Below are 24340 nucleotides of genomic sequence, written 5' to 3'. Positions count from 1 at the left end.
GAAGTGTAAGTGAAGATGCTGCTGATTCGGTAGTTATTTAAAAACCATTTATAAGACTATTAAAACATCATCTGGAATTACAGCAGCATATTTTACCTATTTTTAAAACCACAAAAACCTATTCCCAGTTTTGTTTCATTTTAAATTTATTTACTATTTAAATATTTCCAGAAACTACATTTTAATCACATAGACAATCCAGATAGGTAAGGTTTCTACAGATGAGTTTATAAAATACAAAATAAGCAAAGGAAAAGGAGCTTTTTCTTTACTCCCCATGGAGCAAGACTGAAACTACAGACAGAAACATTGTCTTTAAGCTAAATTTCCTAATTGCATATTGGCAACAAACCAAAAGTAAATGCAGGATCACAATACAATAACTGTTGGAGGCAAATGCATGTATTCTTCAGTTTCACTTCTGGAAATAAAATTTAGATAACTTATTTATTAAGTTTTATTTGAATTAAAGATAGAAAACAGTTTTACTTGGAATCTAATTCAAATTATTATGACAATCTAAGTTTACAGTTATTCCTTTTATATATACGTTATAGTACCTTTATTAGACATTTTATATAAGGAATAAAGGTAATCATTTATGAAGTTTAACAATAATCAGAAAATATTCTCCAAAAGATTTTCCCCAAGTGTGTTGCTAGGTATAAAGCTCATACATAATTGCTAAGATACTTACATTAAGGGCATGAGCTCAAGTCATTAAATAAAAATAAGACCATATTTGTAAAAAAAGTGCTATAGAAGAAGGTGCACAAAAAACATGCACTTAACATACACTTTCCAAAAGGATGTAAACTGTACTTTTAGGCACTGTCATCTCTTCAGATTTCCTGTACCAACAATACAGAGCAGAATTTCTGATGTCTAGATGCTACTGCAGGAAGATGACTAAGGCAACCACGTGCAGAAAAGCATGTGTGTAACGTATGGACAATAAAAAGATAACATTCCAAAAGTAAAGGCTTGCAGTGACAGTTGTTTGAAACCTGAAAGGCTTGGAGTGTCTTCTTGCCATTAAAAAATGTAGATTCATGCCACAAATATACCTGACGTGCATACTTCCTTCAAAATGATCTTTAAAAATTTTAAGCGGCATTTTATTTCTATGCTGTTTTATAGGTGGCTATGTGGCTTCTGTACTTAATAAGTAGCCAATCAATTTTGAGAGCCAACTATTTCTTAAACTTAGTATGAAATAGACATTCTAAATATGGAATGTTTAACATAGATACTAGATTTTAAAAATGACAATCTTCAAAATTCCTCATGTTTTTGTAATGTTGCATAGCTGAGAATTAATCTATTACATATAAAAAAAGTGCTCTGTTCATTCAAGTAGAAATTTGCTCCAATCTCCTTCAATTTCCTTCTTTCATACTGTATAGTGGATCCACAAGTTTATTGTGCACATGCATTAAACCTTAAAGAAAAAAAGCACAGTTCTAGTTGTTTTTGCCAGTTTTGAACTATCTCATTTGCTTTAGAAAACAAGATTTCTTTTGGATACACCCCATCTGATACAAAAGTCAAGTTTACTGAAAAAGTACAAAGAGAAATGTTGCAAGAATGCTTAGTTTTATCTGTCTAGCAAATACCACTTTACAATTATTCATGGCATAGTGTAGATCTAGAATGTGTACAAGTCCTTGGGAGTAGCCAAAGTAGAAGCAGTTCTTGTTTTCAGATAACAAATCTGAATACGGATTTAGTAATGTTTTAATTACATTTTAAAAGTGATTGTTGACTTTGATCCTCCAGCAGTTCCTCTACTAGACTCCAGTGAGGGGCTCAGAACTGTGCTTATACTCTAATGTATTATCCTATCTGTTCATCTGGCAAATTATTTCCACTAATTTGAAATGTGTATTTATGACAAGGGTTGACCACAAGCTTAACCATTCTACATGGAGGGAGAGTTACTAAAACAATATAGAAAAACAACCTGTATTAAATAATAATTTTAAGTATGAGTTAAGTAAATTTAAAGTTTTATAAATAATATGTATATATGCATTAGAGTCTACATTTAGATTTTAAATTTAGGTTTCATTTTATAACTGGTATGTATGCTCATAGATCTTACCTCTTAAATCTTCTTAAACAGCTTATCTTCCAATAATGCATAAGGGCTATATTTCTTGGAAAAAAAAATGTTCTAAAAAGATTGTCTTTGACCCAACTAATGAACTAAAGATCTTCTATTCTGGATGTTAAATTGGCTAAGTTTTCCAGGTGATTAAGAACATGGAGGCTGGGGAAAGGCACTCTGCATTTTTGTCAGAAAATGGAAGTAGAGTATTGCATTAGGGAGACAGAGTACTTGTTAGCAAGATGTTCCTTGTCAAGAGGCTGCAGAAAGCACTCTAAAATCTAAACTGTGAGGAAGATCCACTTTCAGGGGCAACAAAAGAACAAGGGAAAGTGTTGGTGTAGGACAAATATTTCACTCACTAGTTCTACCAGTCAAACTCCTTTATAGCCTACTCCAGGGTCTAATCAGCACCTCAAACTTAACGTGATCCATAGGAGAGGGTAAAATAAAGATAAGGGTATTATCAGTCATGTGATTTAGAAGATGCATCATCTTCTAGAGAATCATCTTGCAGAGGATCATTTTCCTACTTGGTAGAATTCATCTGTTGTTTGCTAACAACTTTGATCTTGGAAAAGATCAAACATGAGCTTTAGAATATATACAGCTTAAAAATAAATAAAAATCAACACCTTTGTAAAGTTTCTTTTTTCACTATATATTATATACCTTTTATACATAAAGTAAGACTGCTTCCAAACTACAAATTTTAAAAAGTCTATTACGCTTTTTAAATAAATAAAAAATTTAGTGTGATTTCAGCTAAAAACTGACAGATTTCTACACAGAAACAGTATATAAGTAATTGCTACTTAAGTCAAACAGAAATAAGTAAATTCTGAATATTGGTAAAAATTTACCAGACTTCCTGACACATTGCCAGTAGGAAAATTCACAGGTTTTAAATAACAATGTATATACAAAATAACTTTCATGATTTTGGCTCAATATGAATTCATACTAATTATGTCAGACTATTGGGTGGGGTGGGCCTAAATACGAAAAAAAAAATTCATCATGACGATAATGTCATGAAAATATACTAAAATCAGACATTAAAGATACTCTGTTTAAAAAACAAAAATGAAAAGCTGGAATGAATACAACAAATTCCTACCTATTAGACCTGTTTTCCTGTAATTTACTTGTATCTTTCAAAAGGTATATGCTGAAATAAGCTTCCACTTACTGACAATTCTTATTCTTTTGGATCTAGTTATCCTAGTTCTCACTCAGGCACTAAGCAATGAGAATCTTAAGATTCCAGTTGGCACTTTTTAGAGCCAACAGAAGAAAGGGTAGTGGTGTGAGTGGAATCTGAAGACTTGCAGACGGTTACTACAGGACTTACGTGCTCCAGTATTGACATGATATCCTAATAGTTCAATGGAGATACATGGCAGATATATAAAACTACTTTTGGAATATGAACACATTTATGAATATTCAATTACACTATACCAAAGTACTGTTAGTCCAAAATAATATCTCAATTTTTTTCATATTAAAGGAGACAGTCTGACGGAGGCTATAGCTCCAAAGTGGAAATCACTGTGTGGCCATGCAACAATCCTCTCATGAATGGTTTATGTTTCATTTGGACAGAGTAACTGAAAGAACTAACTATATACAAACATCTGTCTTTTCATTAACATGTCAGTACCTTTTTTGGAAGCAATGATTACAGTAAGGAAAAAAAGGATGGAAATATGGTTTTGATTTAGATGATACCATGCCTAGAGCTTACTCTGGGAGGCAGCATAACAATAACAGACTCCAGATCACATGATTTCAGTTACCCAGCTCGGCCCATATAATGAACTGTATGACTTTGATTAAGTGGCTTAACATCTCTGTCTGTTAAGCCTGTTGATTCACTTAGAAGTGGGAGCATAAGAGTAGCCACTTCATAATGTTATGAGTATTAAGTAAATCAGTAAGTATAATGTATTTAGAACAGTGCCTAGTCATAGAGGTATTGGCCATTATTAAATACCTTATTCACAGAAAAAAATGTAAAAATCTGATAAAAGCAAATTGTGAAAAAATCAAAGCATAGGAGTTTATCTGGGATTACTGGTACTAGAAAATGGCTATAACTATGTTAAATGAATCTCCTTAAAACTGGCATTAAAATTTGTGGATAATGAGGATTCCTTGTATTAACTTTAAGGAATCTCTGATTTGAGGTGAAGTGTGAAGGACTACATGGAAATACACAGGAAAACTCTGAGAGCTGTTTTAATCACATCTAGTCACTCTGCTATCTGTCAAGTGATATTTGTGGCTTGGTTAAAAAAAAAAAAGTAAAAAATATAAACGACTGGAAATAGATTTAAGTGTTAATAAGGAAATGTTTAAGTAAACTGTAATGCATTAACTTATACTATCCATTAAAAACTTTTGAAAAATATTTAGTATTCTAACCAGGAAAATGCTCATGAAATAAGTACAAATACAAGACAAAACTATATATACAGCACGATCAAAATTGTTTTAAAAATGAGTCATTTTCAGCACTTGCCAAACTTCAGTCATTTGTTTAACACCTTCAAAACTGATGCCATAATTCACATATTTACATGAATTATGAGTTCCTGGATTCCTGTATACTGACTCATGATTTTTAACATTATGTACCATATGCCTGAATATGAGATACTATCGACTGTAATACAGTCTTACACTTATATACCACTGAGAAAAAAATGCTACCAGATAAACTGATTTGATACCAATTTAAAGACATTCCCATCTCTGACAAGAGACAATCAAATATGTAGCTCTTTTAGACCATCTTAAGCAGTGATATCCAAAAAAAAAAGCTTTGATTTATTCAGTGTACTTTTCCAATACACGTTAAACACCGAGTTACTAGAGTAAAACTCTGTATCATTCATGTAACAAAGTGGCATACATACTACACATTTAGTGCATCATTGACCTACCTGTATGAGCATTACATAATTTTATCAGCTATATAAATACAAGTGGCTTTATTAAAAATATACCTATTTATATAGCTTTTGTGCGTGTATTATATATGGAGCTGAGTCAGGGAATGGGTTTTAAATTGAGTATAGTCAAATAGCTTTAAAATGTCCCTTGGAAATTCCTTAAACCACCTACTATATCAAGCAGATGTGGCTTTTAATACACAGCCTAGTATAGTAAGGTTTGATAATTCTGGACTATCAGAAAAAGCAGAAGGAAAATCAACATGCAGAAGTCTAAGCAATCACACTGTTCACATGCAGAATTTATTCTAGTCTGTCTTAATATTTAGCCATTATAACTTTAATATATGGGAATAGATCTGTTTAAAATTGTGAAGAGCCAGTAGGAGACCCACATTATCCATTGATTAATTCCTAAACACAGGCTGAGAGGAGACGGGTTGAGGTGGGACTGGTAAATATAAAAAGAAAATCAGAAAAGATATAGACACATTTCCTTTTGGGTTATTTAATTTTGTTTTTTCAATAAGAAAGTAAAATATTGTATTAAACTTTGTATTTCAAGAAAAATTGAGTTTGCTGAAAATATAGATTGAAGAAATTCTCTTAAAGAAAAAAAAAAAAGAAACTTCTCTGAAAGAGTACTATCTGAGGTGAGAAGTTCCATCCCTTGAAAGAACCAGCTATTGTGTCACCAGTTTTCAACAAGCCACAAAGTGGGATTTAACTCCACAGTCACATTAAGTTTAATTGTTATAACAGAACATCTTACAATCTGTGAAATTCAGTGCTCACCTTTAAAGTATTTCACAGTTTTAACTCTTAATTCTAAAGTAGCATCTTCATCACATACAAAAATAGTCCGGGGATGCTGCTGGAAAGCTGAGACAGTCCACATGTGGTTGACTCCTTCTTCTATTGCTTTGTACAGGGCAAATGCCTTGTGTGCCCCTGTTATGAGGATCATCACCTGAAAAACCGCAAATATCACTTAATTAATAGTTACACGTGTTTCAAATAAGTAAGCTCTATTTTTTGAACAAGGACTTCAGTACTTTTCTAAGGCTTGAAAAGCATAAACAGCTCCATATTTCTTTACAATTCAAGGTATTTACTTCTACTTTTTACAGTAACAAGCAAGCACAAAATGCTGCTTCTCATTTAACAAAGCAAAATAGTATCCTGTTATGCTGTTATTCTCAAGGAAGGAAATGACAGCCCAACAAAAAAACTTAAAAATGAGGCAGGGTCTAGTGTTTAATTCTTGCATACTTAAACACACCAACTGAAGAAGAGATTCAGCCCTAGTGAGTCCGTTTCTGCCGGAAAATAACTGTGCTATTCTACATATAGTCAAGAGGTACTTGATGCTAAATCACCCTGAGGGAACTAAACGTGTGTAGTGTAATAGCACTGCATGTTCGTCCCAGCAGTTCCTTCACAATTTCAACAAGTTCCTCCCTATTTCAACGAAAAACAAACCATATGGTCAGCAAGATTTTAGGACTTCAAAATATGAAGCAGGAAGAAGCAAGTGAAGCAGTATCTCAAAAGAGTTGGGGCCTAATTCTGAGTTTACAGCTTGGAAAGACTTAAATTAGTTGATTCCTAACATGTCAATGAGACTGCCAAAAGTAGGTTATTTCAGTTACTGAAACCTAGAAAACAATTTACACTGCAAATAGAATGCAACCCAAATAACAATTATTGAGCCTCATCATCCTTCAAGATAATAACATCAAAAAGAAATGAACATTTAATTCTTACTTCTCTAGCATCCATCACTGTCCCCACACCAACAGTTAGGGCCATAGTTGGCACTTTTGATAAATCTCCATCAAAATATTTAGCATTTGCCAAAATGGTGTCCATTGCTAGAGTCTTTAATCTTGTCCTTGATACTAAACTGGATCCAGGCTCATTGAAAGCGATATGACCATCTGGACCAATTCCTTTCAAAAGAAATACACACATACACATACATATAAAGTAAACACAATTTCTCACATGTAGTAAATAAGGTTTTTTCAAGTTCACTGTGACTTTAAAAGCAAAGAGTCATAAACACTTTTATTTTACAGTTGAATTCCTTAATACTGCATTAAAATATTTGTTTCTGTATTAATTCAACAAATATTTTCATGTTTTCTATATGTTTAGCAATGAGCTGGCATGATTCTAGTATCAGCAGTAAAATTAAATACCACCTCACATTAGCATAACACTTTACAATTCATAAAGCCCTTTCATGTACACCATCACAACATATATTGAACAGTCTTATGAGATGGTCAGATTAGGCTTATCTATTGCCCTCATTTTCCCCACTTTTTTAAAAAACACAGAATGAAACTCTGATGTTCAAGAAAAATAAATGACTCATTCAAAGTTACAATTTAATAAATACTGAGGCTGGATTCAAATCGAAGTCTCCCAATTCCTAAAACTCAGTGGTCTTTATAGTCACACTTTTAATTTACTTGCTTCTAGACTAGATGGAGCAGTTAACTAGTAGCCCTATGTATAGTTCCCTCACTTATAAAAATAAACATGTGTGGGTTGGACAAGACAATATCTAGGGCAGTAGTTTTAGTCAAACTTTTGGCTGTAACCTATGAGGGGGATCCCCCAAATCCTGGAATTTATTTATAAAGTAGAATTGCATATTCTTGCCGGGCTCGGTGGCTCAGCCTGTAATCCCGCGCCTTTGGGAGGCTGAGGTAAGTGGATTGCCTTGAGCCCGCGGGTTCGAGACCCGCCTGGGCAGCGAGACCTCATCTCTACAATAAATCAAAAAATCAGCCAGGCGTGGTAGCGCATGCCTGTAATTCCGGCTACTCGGAAGGCTGAGGCGGAAGGATCGCCAGAGCCCAGCAGGTCGAGGCTGCAGTGGCCGGGAGCGGCCACTGCACTACAGTCTGGGCGACAGTGTGAGACTCCAACTCAAAAAAAAAAAAAAAAAAAAAATTGCATATTCTTACATGTTTAAACTTCAGTCACCTTCAAAGTACTCTCTGATGCAATGCACCTATTGAGGTGCTTTTTCCACTGTTCAGAGGAGTTTCTGAACTTGTCAATTTTGATGCCTTTTAGTGCTTCTAACATTTTTTTTGTTTTACCGCTTCCACATTGGCATAACATTTTCCTTTAAGGACTTTTTTCATCCGGGGAAACAAAAAAAAGTCTCTCAGGGTGAGATCAAGTGAATAGGGAAGGTGGTACATAGGGGTCATAATGTTTTTGGCCCAAAACTGCTGAACACTCAATGCGGTGTGGGCAGGTGTGCTCATAAATCATCCATCATGAAATAGGCAAATGCGATGAAACACTAAAAAAATTCAATTAAGCGGAACATGGCCTCTCATGACAATGCTAGCTGGTACACTGATGGGTTCCTAGGACAATTACCTAGTGGGAGAAGTCTGTAATTCTGGGTTTTTGGGGGTCCCCTTGTATTTTAAGAAATAACATTTGGTACTGCAATCTAGTATACATACACATAAAACATTAAATATAATTAAAACAAGAATTGTATGAAACCATACTTACCTTTAAGGAGCCATATAAGCTAATTTCTATTACACTGCATTTCAAATAAAATAGAAAATGCTGGACATAACTGACTATGTTGATTCCATGACCTAATATTGGGTGACAACCATGGTTTAAACACTGCTTTAAAAAGTCCTATTGCCAGCTCTAATATTCCAGACTGCCTCTAAAGTATTGTCAGAAATGTGGCATTCCTCATTTAAAGGAAATGGGACATAATTTTTCTTTCACAAGATCAAGAATCTTTCTATGACATAAATAAATCTTATATAAAGGTACTCTAGTAGCTAGTCATATTTCTACCAACTTTAGTCAAAAAACAAAACAAAAACAAAATCCATAAGTTCTGAGCCGTTAAAATATCATTTACATTTACATTCTGCAGATTTACTTTAATTAAAAAATACGTATATTTTACTGACACTTGGCATATGATTCTAACAAAATCTTCCCAGGCCACAATAAGGTAAAATATGGCAAAGAGTAACTTGATTTTGAAGAATAAAGGAAGAAACGAAAACTCAAGGAAGCAGATACAAACTACCAAAGCACAATAATCTAGGAATTTTTAGTGTGGGGACAGAAAGTCAAACCTACAAGCGGTTAATATGCATTGACTATTTTCAACTATTAAATATGTTTTAATTGTAGTCATTTCCCTCTAGGTTTGTAAAAGTATTACGTTTCTCCTCTTGGGTACACATATGCCTACACTTTTATGTTTACATATGTGTAAAGAGGAAAGGATGGAATCAGGAAGTAAAAGCTCCAGAAAACAAGGAGGTCTGCTAGATCAACACTAGCACTCTTGCTGGTGATCTGGGCCATACAGACGTGTATACCTAAGCTGAAATTATGAGTAAAGGTTAACAATGGAGAAGGGTCAACATATTCACTTATTGGCTATGAGTAACTGTCAAACATTAAGCTTCCTGAAATAATTTTTTTTAAAAATGAGGCTAATTCATATTCAGCATTGAAGTCTAAATTAATATATTAGCACCTATATGAAGCATCTCAAAAACTGGAGTAAATGTCTTTCCTGTGCTCCTACAGTCTTATGGGTAGAATGGACATGTACTCTTCATGAAAGTAAGAATTTTATCTTCATTACTATAATCTTACCATTTAGAACTACATGTGACACATAGGGAGCACTTAAGAAATGATTACTGAACAAATCAACGTATGGTTGCCTTTCTTCGGTCAGCTCAGTATCTTTTTTTTTTCATTAATCAGTATTTTTTATTATGGTTTTGTGGGGTACAGTTAAGGGTTAGGTGTACAATAACGTTTCATTCAGGCACCCTGTAGATAAGAAGTGTTTTCCCATCCCCCGACAGATATTTGCTACTGTTAATCCCATCCCCCTCCCCCCCATATTTTCCCAGTACCATCAGTCATTTTCTCATAGTATTGCATTGGATGTTCAAGGTCCATTATATGAGTGAGAACATGTGATATTCGGATTTTTGTTTTTGTGAGAGGTCACTCAGTATTATAGACTCTAGTTCCATCCAGGTTGCAGCGAAATTCATGATTTTGTTCTTTTTTATGGCTGTGTAGTATTCCATCGTGTATATGTACCACATTTTTTTAATCCAGTTCTCTTTTGATGGGCAGCATGGTTGTTTCCAGGTTCTTGCTATTGTGAACAATGCTGCGATAAACATATGTGTGCAGGTATCTTTTTTATAGAGTGATTTATGTTCTTCAGGGTATATTCCCAGTAGGGGGATTGCAGGGTCATATGGAAGGTCAATTTTTAGAGCTTTTAGGAATCGCCACACTGCTTTCCACAGAGGTTGCACTAGTTTACACTCAAGCTCAGTATCTTGTCTCCAACCTCCCACCTCTTTCTTCTCTGCTGTCCTCACCACAGGGGCTAGAACAATTGGAATTCCCCATATCCTTCTTAGGCACAATGACTGTGGTCTAAAGATAAGCATTTGTACCAAACTGTACTAGTCAGACTCTCTCCAGATCTGATCTTGACCAGAGATAAAGAAAGAAAGGGATGGAGAACTGAGGCACTGGATGATAGCACTGCAGGGAGAACATTGATAAGCTTCTACTTCTGAGATCTGAGATTCCCTGGTTTTTGTTTTTCCAAAGACATAGTTGTTTTAACTTTCCCTTCACGGGGAGACACCTCTTATCAACAAGGGTGCCTGAACAGAGCATATTTGTATACCTAACCCTTAACTGTACCCCACAATATCATTTAAAAAAATTGATTAAAACTAAAAAACAAAAACAAAAACAAAAAACTTTTCCTTCAGTTTGGCAGTCACCCCAGAATCATTCCAATAGTTTACTTTTGGCCCCATTAGTTCCCGTTACTACAGCAAACCAAAGAATCCAAGCATGCAACAAAATCAGAAGTTTCAAGTTTCCCCCACTACCTTTATTTTTACTTTTTGAAAACAAAATACCTTAATATATATTTTTAAGTTAACATATTCAGCTTGTATTTATAAAATTTCATGTTTGTGCATCTTATTGCTGGGTGAGTCAAGAATTGCACAATACACCTTACCCTTTCTCTTAACACTTTTGCCATCAGAGGAATGAGAACTTTTGAAAGTATGTATTTCCCCCTTTCTGTTTCCTGCCTTCTACCATGGAAAGGGGAACACCGGTTCTAATTCCTTGGATTAACATTTTTGATTAACGTTTTTGAGCTCTTCTCATTCTACTATTTCCCATTCAGAGGGGAGGAATGGAAAACCCCACTCTGGCTTCAAGCCCAAGCTATAATCTCTATTCCAACTTTACCTTTAATAAAGCTGATATTTTGATCCCATTTGGCACAGTTCTTAGTGTTTTTATTAACCAAACCCTGGAACAAAAGAAGGGTAAGTGGTAAGACCCAGATACCAAGCCTCATTGTAAAAACCCAATGATGATAAACCTCAACAAATATAAAGAATCAAATGGAGATTCTTTCAGTATACACATCCAATAGGGCATCCCAAATAAGAAAAAATTCAGTGAAAATGCAATAACCCTTCTCTCCTTATGCACAGAGTAATTATGTCCTTTAAACGTACATATAAAATGTCAGGCCCTGGATCATCAAATGACTACAATGAAGATGTTAATGAAAGAGGTGCAGAAAGGCTCTCAAAGTGTTTTTGTTGTTTTTTTTTTTTTTTGGGTGCGAGTGGTGGGGGTGGGATGGGGACAAGGAGTAGAGGGGAGACAATTACAGGAATCTCAAGACAAACTGGTTAAAAAACAAAGTCAAATTATTTATAGTAGTGTCAATGATAAATAATTTATCCTCCATCTACTTCAAAAGTAAAGCTGAGGTAGTTTATAGTAAAGAAATGTACAAAAAAATGTAGCTAAAAAGAAATCATAAATTACTTAAAGATGATGGGGAAGGAGGAAATTTCCACCAGGAATCTTGAGTAAGTTACAGCCTTAAACACCGCATCAAGCTATGAATGCTTTCTGGAAGGCAGGTAAAAGAACAAAATAGAGTTAGAGTGTTTTCATGTTTTTCCCCACAGTAAATTATATTTCCTAACACTGAGTCTACAAGAGATTTGTTACACAGGTAGACACCCCTTATCAACAAGGGTGCCTGAACAAAGCATATTTGTATACCTAACCCTTAACTGTACCCCACAATATCAAAATAAAAAATATTGATATAAAAAAAGAGAGATTTGTTACATGCATCCTTATGCAAGGTCAGTAAATTAATAGGAGGGGAAAAGTCCACAAATGAAGACATTTTAAAGCAGCCATTTTAAATAATGAACCTCCAACAACTAACAGGCTTTTTTGTGTGTGTATCAGTAAATGAGTGAAGAAACTTTTTGATACAATTAAGATAAACAGTTTAGGTGTATTATATTCCAGTAATTCCACTTAATTTTGATATGGAGTTTGGAAAATCTAAAGAGTGGGTAGTTGGACATTCTCAAATATCTATTGACTTAGCCTTGATATTATTGACAGGTATGTTATCTCAAAATTGAACCATATGTACAAAATGAAAAAATGCAAATGTTCTCTAGGTTACTGAAGTAATAGTAATAAAATTTATTTTAAACATAGATAGCTATTCTGAAAAGCAACAGAGTCTAACTTGGATTCTTGTTTATTCTATCAAAACAGCAAATGATATTGGCTCTGGTAGGTAGGGATAAAAATCTCTTCAGAGAGATTTCAATCTCCCTGAAAATCCTTAGAGATAATTCCCAGGGGATTCAATAAACCAAGGGACAATTTCAACATTTACATTTTAGAAAGACTGAAGTAACACTTATTGAAAGACTGAAGTAACACTTATTGAAGTATCAACTATACACCAAGCACTGTATGAGACATTTTATATATGTTATACCACGATTAATTCTCACAAATTTTGGAAAGGTTAATATTAATCTTGTTTTATAACTGATTTAATTATATTGAACTTCAACGAACTTCCCAATGTCATACAGATACCAAGTGGCCAGAACATAACACAAATTTATGTCTGACTATAAAACCAACTTTCCCTAAGGATAACCAACCACCTCAACCATACTTGGCCACTTCAACCATAAATTAACCTCATAATACAGTCCAAGTGAAGATCTAACTCATGTAATTTTGAGCAGTGTTCGATTAAACTAATTATATAATATACACTGATAACTTAATGTTATAACTTAGTTTAGAGCGTTAGTATTTTCAGTTGAATATTAAAGATTCTGGCAAAAAACAGTTTTGATTTTACTTCAGTTGTTATACTGTTCTGATAGCAATCAGTTTGCTGTCTCAGATGATACACACTGCTAACAGAAAACTGTTGTCATTACAAAAGGAAAAATTCTTCCTCCTATTTTCAACTATAGATTAGATACACACACACACACACACACACAAATTATAAAGTGGAATTTGGTCAACAATATTATTCACTTTGGAATTTATTAAGAAAATTATACAGCTTAACTCATATTAACTAAAGGTTGCTGAGAAGTAAAAAGTCTTACATCATTCTCACAGTGAGATAAAACAATTTAAGCAATCTGCTAAAATCAACCTGCTCCTCATGCAAACTTTTAGATTAACTGTTATTTGATAAGTAGGCTGGGCTGAAGTTTTAAAGAAATATTAAAAAGATAAAGCTATCATTTAGGAAAAGAAACAGATCACTTAATTATGAAAGATATGGTAAACTAACAACTTTAAAGAAGTAATTAGAAGAGTTTAACAAGAACTGGAATCTAACCTCTCAAGGCATAATTTAAACAATTCCAACTGTCAACATTAAGATTAAGGTGTGAATCTTAAGATTATTTTTTGATTAAAAAAACTAGGAATCAGTAGCAGAATATGCGGGTATTATAGACAGTCACAGGTAAGACACAATGGTAAGATTTTTATTTTTAATTTAAAAACACATAATTCAAACATTAATAAATAATGACAAAATGTTTTCACATACCTCCAACAAAAAGATCAATTCCTCCAGCTTCTTTTATTTTCTTCTCAAATGCATCACATTCTGCTTGTAAATCTGTAGCATTCCCATCAAGGATGTGTGCATTATTAGGATCTATATCAATATGCTTAAAAAAGTTATTCCACATATAAGAATGATAGCTTTCAGGATGATTCCTCGGAAGTCCTAAATATATGAAGTTAATAAATAAAAATGTAACTGTCTCCAGAAATAAATCTAAAGTTTACTGTTTAAGCCATGAATGCTATTTAATATATGTAACTTGTCTATAACCTACTCAATTTAAATGCACTTTCATGTGGAATATATGCTTATTATATGCCTGGCATTAACCAACTTACATGTATGTATTAACTCAATCTGTAGAACATCTATGGAAATACTATTATTCTCATTTTATAAATGAACAGTTGAAACACAGAACTTTTCCTAAGGTCCCACAGCTCATAAAGGAGCTGGGATTCAAACATGGGAAGTCTAATTTATATGCACCTAATCACTATACTGCATTTCTCAAACACACACTATTTTAACTAATGAAACTGATGTATGCATTAAGCACAAAATAAATTAATCATTTAAATGAAACATTGGCCATGTTCTTCCTCCTATATGTGTGCAAAGTCTATTGAATCCTAACAGTTCTTTGGCTATAACTTACGCTACATTAAAAATGTATTCCTATATTTAAATCTTAACACAGAATTTATATGCATTTATATGCACAGAATTTATAAACAGCTTTATATTTGAAAGAGTCTTTATCTTATTAATTCTTTTTATATGTACATTACTTAATATACCCCCACAAAACTACGTTTAATTCTACCTTAAGAAAAAAAGAGAATGAGAAATGTGAACAGCTTGGCTCAAAGTTATACCACTGGTAAGTGGCAGAGCCCAGGATGAATGCAGATCTTCTGAGTTCTAGTTCTGTATTTTTTTCACTGTATGTTCTACCATCACACAAATACAGATTTTTATGTACACTCCCAATCTCATCACAAGGCAGTACATTATATTCTCAAAATATGTTCATATTACATTCAAAACATAAACTCAAACAACATACTATTATTTAAAAATATATTCATTTTATTCAAAATGTAATATATAACATATCCAAGCAATGTATTTAATATATTTAAATGTAGCTTACCTACATATTCATCCATGTTAAAGGTCTTCACATATTTAAAAGAAAGGTCTCCATTCTTATGATATTCTATTAATTTTTTATAACATCCTAAAGGTGTACTCCCTAAAACAGATAAAAATTTCATTTTCTAACACAACTGAAAAGTCTATTTTTTAAAAAGTCAATATTCACTTCACCTATTATTTTCTTACTTAGTAATAGTCTACATTTCTGATTTATTAGGCAAACAACTAAGTACCTATTCAATTAATAAATATATGATAAATTGCTCTCTGTACAAGGTACTTCAAAATTTCAGAAAACTAGAACTTGCTGAATAAGGCTAGAAATTTGTCAATAAAAATTAAAGTTTGGAAGGTTAACCTTACTTTGGATATCCTTAATTGGAATTATTGCAGCAAATTCTAGGATTAGAAACTTCTAGAGTACATCTGGATTTTTAAAAAATTTTACTTTTGAAAAAAAACTTGAGTTTTTATACAAGTGATATATAAATAGGTCAAGTGTTGACCATTTATTGAAATCAAAAGGGAAACTATTGTAAAATTTAAATACTGCCCTTACTTTCAAAAACAGACTCTGAAACTGGCAAGGATTGAGTGAGGAATTTCAGCCTCAAAGATTTTTAACTGGCCTCCTGTTTCTTGTCCTCTGTTGTCTTCAGCATGTATCCACTAAATTGCATGAAGTGGGAAAGAGAAGAAGTACTATTTGTTAAAGATAGAGAAGACATATAAGAAATGGGATCTTGGCTTCGGCTACTTCATCTGAGTTCATTCTATTGTTTATAATGTGATTCTTCTACATGTTTTATAAAGCTAGTTAATATTTGAAAAGAGATTTGTTTGATGGTGCTTCATGATATGGCAAAATAAATGAATTTAGGCACTTGCAGGTAGCCTCCCTCTTTGTTTTCTAAATTTGTTATATATATAGAGTAAAAATACTGCCTCTCATTTGAGAAAAGAAGTAGTGGCTATAAATAATAAAAACTACATTAGTTTATAGAACAGAAGAACAAAGGTTTTCTTAAAGCTAAGCACGTTGATTTAAATTTCAATTGATAATTTAAAAATTATGTAGTCAAGTTTTATAATTCTCAAAGAACTATATTCCAGTAACACCTGTCCAAAAGACGGCTAAATATGCTTTCCTTTCTTCCTTTCTAGAAGCATAAACAAATCTTATCTCTTTCAGTATCAAGAGAAGAGCTATAGGATTCCCTCAAATTGAGGATACATGAATAAAAAAGTGAGAAGCCACAATGGTGATGACAAAAACATTCATTTTCTACTTGTTAATCAACATGGCTGAAGTAAAAAAATAAGATGGCACAGGATGAATTGGTTAAAAATATCATTTTAATATTTACTTTGTAACATCCATTTACTAACATTACTCGTGCATATCTCACAACTTCAGGCATTATCTTTCCCATCTTGAAAATGGAAGAAATGGGTCAAAAGAATAAGGAATTTAATATAAAAATCACATGGTTGTGAAGCCAGGGAACCAATCTCGATGTGTTTAGTGCCAGAGCTCACACAAATTCCATTACATAACATGCTAGTAAACATGAGTGAAAGCAAAGCAAAACAGCCAGCAAGTTCAGGCCTATTCTTTCAACTGCAAGCAGTCCAATTTGCCTAGCCTAATTTAGTGTAGAGGAATGTTGGGAATAAGGCTGGGAAACAGATAGGGCCCACAGCATGCAGGTCTTTAAGTGTTAGCCTCTTTAAGATCACGTCACGAAATAAAAATTGAACAGCTACCCCCCAAAATTTGTGCTTGGAGGGGAGATAATTACAATAAGCATGGTACTTGCAATTAAGAACACATATGTTTATGTTTCAAAAACAGTGAGGAAAGAAGGGGAACACATTATTAACACTGTCAATGGTCAATGAAGGAAAGTAGAAGAAAATATCAAGGAAGGTTTTCCAGGGATACTCTCTTGGCAAGTATATTACTAGGAAATTATACTACACAAAATAAAGCAAGAGTTGTAGATCTAAATACACAAAAACATGTTTGGCACTGTTGGCATTTAGGACTTGCTAAAGTCTTCTGTTTCCACTCAAATTACTGTTTGTTTGTTTGTTTTCTGCATCATAAATAAGACAGTATCATTAAGACAGGTAAGCTGAGTTCATATGAATCAGTGTTCACTGATTCAAACAATACAGAAATCGTGTTCAACCACCAGGGCTCACACATCAGAACTGAGGATTCCCAGGATGTATAGTACTGGTGTGCCTAATTTAAAAAACAAAACAAAACAAAACAACCGCTTTTTGCTATCTCACCAAGATATATGAATCTGGATCAAAAAACTAAAGCAACAAACAAACAAATCAACTTGAAGAGTACCATTTATTGAAATTACCCAAGTGAGAATAATGTTATGTAACTGTCATATTTGAGGAGAGAAGCAGGAGAAAACAATCTATTTAAATAAAACACAATTGTGGGAACTACAAATTTATATAGTATTTACAGTATACAAGAAACTTGCACATACATTATCTAAGCTGAGCCTTAAAATAGCATCTTGTTATTATATTTTCTTATAGGTAAGGAAGCCAAGTCTTGTGTAGAATAAATGCCCTGCAGTCAACAAGTAACAGCTATAATTCTAGTACTCCTTGTGAAAGTCATGAGTCAATAATATCAAATAAAGTGCCATAAGAACAAATGACACCACCTGGTTATTTAAGAGAAAACTTTACAGAAAACTAAGTCCAATAAAATATGCAATTAATGCTATGTGATAGAGACATACCAGTATGCACATTTTTGCTTGTAATACTCCTATAAAAGAAAAATCAACAAAGAAATAGTAAAGGGGGTAATAAGATAATAAGAGAACATAAGGCAAGTGAGATGAAATTAAGTGGCAATAGCACATGCCTTAGGTACCTCTTAATGATTAATAAGACAGCCAACCAACTAAAAAATGACATGAATAGTGAAAGAAATGCCCCTAAAAACAAAGGGCTACCAGAAAAAGGTAGAAAAATATGACCATCACTTAAGTTAGCATATTTCTTATTGCATTTTAGAGTGGTAGATTAAGATTAAATTTTAACACAAGAAATAGTAACAAAATGTAGATACTAGATTATATATATAATACTATACACAATATAATATAAATAAATGTATATTTTTTTATGCCCCATCTTTATATACTAATATATTCAATCAGTGACATGGCAGTAAATGAATGGGTAAAGTATTTTACTAAGAGAACCCTATAATTCAATAAACTTACATAACATCAGAATCTAAAATGGAAGAAGTAGTTTATTACCTGTTGGTAAACCCAATGTGAAAAATCTGTCCCGTCCTGGTTTGAACTGAATGATGCGATTACAGATATATTTGGCCGCCCATTCACTAGCCAAGTCATAGTTATCAAGAATTACAAGCCTCATTATGGTGATGTACAGCTTCCAGGACAAGAAGTTCAAACCTGAGAAAATTCCATTTTAGAGTACTTTAAGTAATTTACAGACTCAAATACAAGTGTACTATACTGATGATTTTAGAATGGACATTACTAAAGAAGGACATGCACATATACAAACACAATCTGTATTTTTAAAATAGTAATATCTATTCTCTTCTGAGCAGACCTTGAGTTATAGGCAGTGGGCGAGGTCATGTATGTACAGTGGCTCTCTGTGGATTCCAGTCATAGATTCAACCAACCATGGACAGAAAATATTCAGGGGGAAAAAATGGATAGCTGTACCTGCACTGAACAGGTACAGACTTTTTTTCCCTTGGTATTATCCCCTAGATAATACCTTATATTTACATAGCATTTATATTGTATTAGGTACTGTAAATAATCTAGAGATGATTTAAAGTATATAGGAGGCTGTAGGTAGGCTATATGCAATTGCTATGCCATTTTACATCAGGGTTTCAGAGGGAGGTCCTGGAATCAATCTCCCACAGATACCAAGGGATGACTTAATCCTTACAGGAATCCTTAAAAAAAAATACTCCGTTTTAGATAAGAAAATAGACTCACAAAATTTGACGGTCACACGGGCAGTAAGCGACAAAGCTAGAACCTAAACTGAGACAATTTTAAGGCACTAGGATCACACTAGACATGTTATTTTTAATAAAAAGTGAATTTAACAGAAGAAAAAGAAAACAAAGTGAACTAAACTGCCAATCTCTGAAGGAAAACTTTCTTTTTTAAAAAAAGCAATTTTTGTTCCTCAAAGATTATGAAAAATTTTATACAAATAAGAAGAAACCAGTAATTTAAAAGCTATATAATTCCATTTTTATAAACTGACTTACATGAAAGATGTAAAAATTAGAATTCTCATACTAACTTGTACCTCCTGATTTCTGTAGGATACTTAGTATTTTTCTTTGTATAAATTTAAGGTGTACAAGTGCAGTTCTTTTTCATAGACATACTATTTAGTAGTAAAGCCTAGGCTATAAGTGTATCCATCACCCAAATAATGTACATTGTACCCATTAAGGAATTTCTCATCATCATGCACACCTCCCCCCACGCGCCACTTTTCAGAATCTTCAGTGTCTATTATCCCATACTCTATGTCCACACGTATGCATTTCTTAGCTTCCGCTTAGATTAATAAGAACATGTGGTATTTTTCTTTCTGTTTCTGAGTTATTTCAATTAATGGCCTCCAGCTCCATCCAGATTGCTGAAAGGATGTGATTTCATTTTCAATAGCGAAAAAGTACCCCGTTATGCATATATAGCACATTTTCTTTATCCCATCACTTGTTGATGGACACGTACGTTGATTTCACATCTTTGCTATTGTGAACAGTGCTGAGAAACATGCCAGCGCAGTTATCTTTTTGATATAATGATTTCTTTTCCCTTGGGTAGATACCCAGTCATGGGACTGCTGGATCAGATGGTAGTTCTATTTTTAGTTCTTTGAGAAATCTCCATACTGTTTTCCATAGAAATTATACTAATCTACATTCCCATCGACAGTGCAGAAGTGTTTTAACATTTACACTGTGTTCTATAACCATAATTCCCAGATTTTAACTTAGCTTTATATTTAAATCGATCAGTCACCAACATTGATCTTTTTATAACATGTCTACAGCATTCTTGAGTTCTGTCCCCACATACTTTATGTAGAGTAATAAGTCAAATTTTTTTAATTAATGGAAAAAGGTTTCATTACAATGAATATATGAAATCTAAATGATGTCCCTAAGGAGAAAATGGTTTAGAATTCTGGCGTAACAATATCATTACCATGATCTAAATTCGGACAGACTAACAACAGATAAACAGTATCTACAGATAACAAATTACATCATAAGTCACAAATTCAGGTCAACAAATGTACTCAGGCTCCATTTAAATAAACCAAAAACCTAACGTCAAAAACAATTTCAGGCTTATACCAACGAATTGCAAACATCTGCTGGCTGTTATGACCATCAAAAGATGTATTTACTCCTATTAAGAATACATGCAGAATGGCCATCATCAATAACTAGAAAAATAACAGATGCTGGAGAGGATGTGACTAAAAGGCAACACTTCTACACTGTTGGCGGGAGTGTAAATTAGTACAGTCTCCGTGGAAAACAGTGTGGCGATTCCTAAAAGTTCTAAAAATCGGCCTTCCATATGACCCCACAATCCCCCTACTAGAAATATACCTAGAAGAACTCATATCACTCTATAAAAAAAGATACCTGCATGCATATGTTCATCACAGCATTGTTCACAACAGCAAGAACATGGAACCAACTGTGCTGCCCATCAAAAGAGAACTGGAAAAAAAAATTTGGTTCATAAACACAATGGCATATTACGCAGCCATTAGGAAGAACAAAATCGCCGGGCTCGGTGGCTCAGCCTGTAATTCCGCGCCTTTGGGAGGCTGAGGTGAGTGGATTGCCTGAGTCCGCGGGTTCGAGACCCGCCTGGGCAGCGAGACCTCATCTCTACAATAAATGAAAAAAATCAGCCTGGCGTGGTAGCGCGTGCCTGTAATTCCGGCTACTTGGAAGGCTGAGGCGGAAGGATTGCCGGAGCAAGACTCCAACGCAAAAAAAAAAAAAGAACGAAATCTTGAATTTTGCAGCAACCTGGATGGAATCAGAGTCTATAATTCTGAGTGATCTTTCACAGAAACAAAGATATGAGTACAACATGTTCTCACTCATAAGTGGACCTTAAACAACTACCCTAATACTATAAGAAAAAGATTGACAGTAGCGGCAAACTACGGGGGGCGGGGGCGGGGAGGTGGGATTAACAGTAGTCAATATCTGCCTGGGGAAGGGGGGGCTCACCTCATCAACAAGGGTACCTGCACAGTGAATATTTGTATACCTAACCCTTAATTTTACCCCATAATTTTAAAATTAAAAAACAACAAAAACAACATGGGACGAACTGTGCTGCCCATCGAAAATGGACTGAATTTTTAAAATGTGGTACATATACACAATGGAATATAATGCAGCTATAAAGAAAGACAAAATTATGGACTTCACAGCAACTTGGATGAATTTAGAATCTATCATACTCAGTGATCTATCACAGAACTGAGTACCACAGGTTCTTAATCATAAGTGGATTCTGAACATTTACCACGATACTACAAGAATGGGATTGGTAGCAATAGGACTCTGCTGGGTGGGGGAGGCATATAACATCACTGAGGGTACCTCATCCTAAACCAGGTGAAGTGAGGACCAGTGAAAAGCCCAAACTTCACCTGTACATATGTATCTAATCCTGACTTGTACCCCATACCTTTAAAATAAAATTTTTTTAAAAGAGGAAAAAAAATAAAAAAAAATATTTGGCACACTGATTTTAAAAAAAATTTATTTTTAATAAGGCGAGGAGGAGAAGGAAGGGCATTAGAGCTGTCCAGTGTCCTGAGTCCTGACCAAGCCATCTCTTTGCTGAGCACTAAGCTAGGTTCTGTAAACAAAAATGATTAGAGAAGGACTCTTATTAGCAAAGGATGTAGAATCACTTAAGTGTCTCTGAGGCTGAAATTATCACCCTCACTTTTCAGATACAGATAACCACAACTCTGAGCAGCTTAATTGCTTAAGTCTTTCATAAAGCTATTAAGTGGTCCCGGAAGTTGAATTTAAAACCGAGTGTCCCTGACTCAAAGACCCGAGCTCTAAATACAAGTACGCCTTTTCCGTAGACTCACTTAGGATGCCTGTAAAAAACAAAGATTCTCCTTCGCCGGGCACAGTGGCTCACGCCTGGAAACCCAGCACTTTAGGAGCCTGGGGTGGGAGATGGGGTGATCGCTGGAGCCCAGGAGTTAGAGATCAGCCTGGGCGACAAAGAGAGACGCCCAATCTCTACAAAAAAACCCCGAAAACATTAGCACGAGCCTGGAGTCCCAGCTACTCCGGAGGCTGAGGCAGCAGGATGGCCTGAGGCCAGGAGTTCGAGGCTGCAGTGAGCTACGACAATCTTGCTACTGCAGTCCAGCCTGGGTAAGACAACCATTCAAAAAAAGTAAAATAAAATATTAAAAATACAGATTTTTCAGGCCCCTCTTCCTGCACAGTGTTTCCTCGGACCCGAAACGAAGGCCCGGGGACTCTACTTCCACGTGTCTCACAGGCGACTCTTACCATCAAGTTAAATTTGGGAAAAAAACACCTGACACTTCATTACAAAGAAGCTCAAGGGAGTGTCTGGAGCCAAGGGAAAGGCAAGTTTCTGTTCTGCAAACTCCCGAGGGTGTAGAGTTCCCTCCAAGGGTCCCAGCTGCACCCCTAACCCGGGGGACAGAAAGCACGTCTCTGCCGCACTCACCCCACTTTTTCACACGGGCCTTGCCCAGCGTTCGCTGACCCTAAGAGACCATCGCCGCCATGGCCCAGGGCAATCCCCCGGCCCTGCGACCCGCCGGCCCTGGAGGGCGACTCGGCCCCGGGTCCCTGCGGTTGCGGGCCACTTCAAATGCACATTGCCGGGAGGGCACTGCGAACACCCACCCCGAACCGTCGAGGCTGGACGGGCACACCCCTCCAGGGACACTGCTGGCGAGGGGCGGGGCCGGTCCCGGTGTCCGCGCTCCCCGAAGCCTGGCGCCCGGGCCGCATGGTGAGCGCGGCCGGCGGACCCCGAGGGGCGAGGGCGTCGGGGCAGGCCGGAGACCGGAAGTACCCCCGGGACGGCGGGGCCGCGACCGCGAAGGCAGACAAGAGTGACCGCGAGTGCGGCGGGGTGTCGGGAGGAAGCCGCCCTCCGGGCCCGGCTCGAGTTCTGAGAGGACGACCCGGCCGGTTGCAGCAGGGCGAGGCCCGGGACCCCGTGAGACCCCGCTTGGGGCTCCGGGACCCTGGTTCCCTGTCTCGGCCCAAAGTCCCCCCAATGGCGAAGCCCCAGCCGGGCCCCCACCCGAGACCCCTGCTTGGACCGCCCCTCGACCTCACCGGCGGAAGTCCTCCGGCTCTTCTGATGCGGGAACAGAGGGAACAACCAACATCCGCTAACGATCCGGCAGGCGCGTGCGGCGGGAGTGCCAGGACCCGGATGCAGATCCGGACGCCGGAAACGGCTGCAGCGCGGTCGCCGGCAATGCGCTTACATGCTGCTTCCCGAGTGTCCGGTTAGAGACTCTGGGTTGTCGCTCGCGGTTCCGTGCTGCGGTTGGTCCAGGTTCCGCCTGGCGGGACGCTCTTCCCGCTCTTCTCGCTCGGTCCTGAGCATTGACTTGCCGCTGCTCTTTCCAGCTCTCCGAGACTGGATGAGAGTAGATTCTTGACGTTTATGAGATTTCGCATGTAGGGCTGCAGTGCGCACACTTGGTTGTTGCTCACAGTGACAGCGTGACTCCATCTTCACCCCAAGCTATCGGATGTGTGCTTTGCAAGCTCAGTGGCAGCTGAGCGCTTTGTATCAGTGATACTTATCCAAGTTAAGTTTGCACGAAGGAAACCCGTATATCCTGCCTGGGAAATCTGGGAGCGACTCAGTGAGAAGAAAGTGAGGTGATAGTAGGGAACTGGTTCCCTCTGCATGGGTCTAAGAAAGAGATGAAGCAGGAATCAGGTTTTATCACGGA

At 35.9% G+C, this 24340-nt stretch overlaps 1 protein-coding gene across 3 annotated transcripts; it reads right to left on the bottom strand.

Annotated features, from left to right (window-relative positions):
• Positions 1 to 133: 133 nt before the first annotated feature.
• GNPDA2 (glucosamine-6-phosphate deaminase 2) lies at positions 134 to 23756 on the bottom strand. Of its 3 annotated transcripts, none has more exons than XM_008052668.1 (7): positions 23709 to 23756; positions 18565 to 18726; positions 15252 to 15353; positions 14075 to 14257; positions 6838 to 7022; positions 5866 to 6040; positions 134 to 1441 (listed from the first exon to the last, which is right to left on the bottom strand). In XM_008052668.1, the coding sequence occupies exons 2-7, from the start codon at positions 18686 to 18688 to the stop codon at positions 1380 to 1382; spliced, it is 831 nt and encodes a 276-aa protein (XP_008050859.1). In that variant the 5' UTR covers positions 18689 to 18726; positions 23709 to 23756; the 3' UTR covers positions 134 to 1379. The 3 variants fall into 3 exon arrangements, with proteins under 3 accessions (XP_008050859.1, XP_008050860.1, XP_021565475.1); XM_008052669.1 differs by lacking the exon at positions 23709 to 23756 and adding an exon at positions 23268 to 23328; XM_021709800.1 differs by lacking the exon at positions 18565 to 18726 and having other exon boundaries at positions 23709 to 23754.
• Positions 23757 to 24340: the final 584 nt, after the last annotated feature.

The sequence above is a fragment of the Carlito syrichta genome, unplaced genomic scaffold, assembly GCF_000164805.1.
Source record: "Carlito syrichta isolate Samal-C Ts95f unplaced genomic scaffold, Tarsius_syrichta-2.0.1 Scaffold287224, whole genome shotgun sequence".
NCBI lineage: Eukaryota > Metazoa > Chordata > Mammalia > Primates > Tarsiidae > Carlito > Carlito syrichta.
Note: the sequence above shows the minus strand (reverse complement) of the source record. Positions and strands in the feature narration are given on the sequence as shown.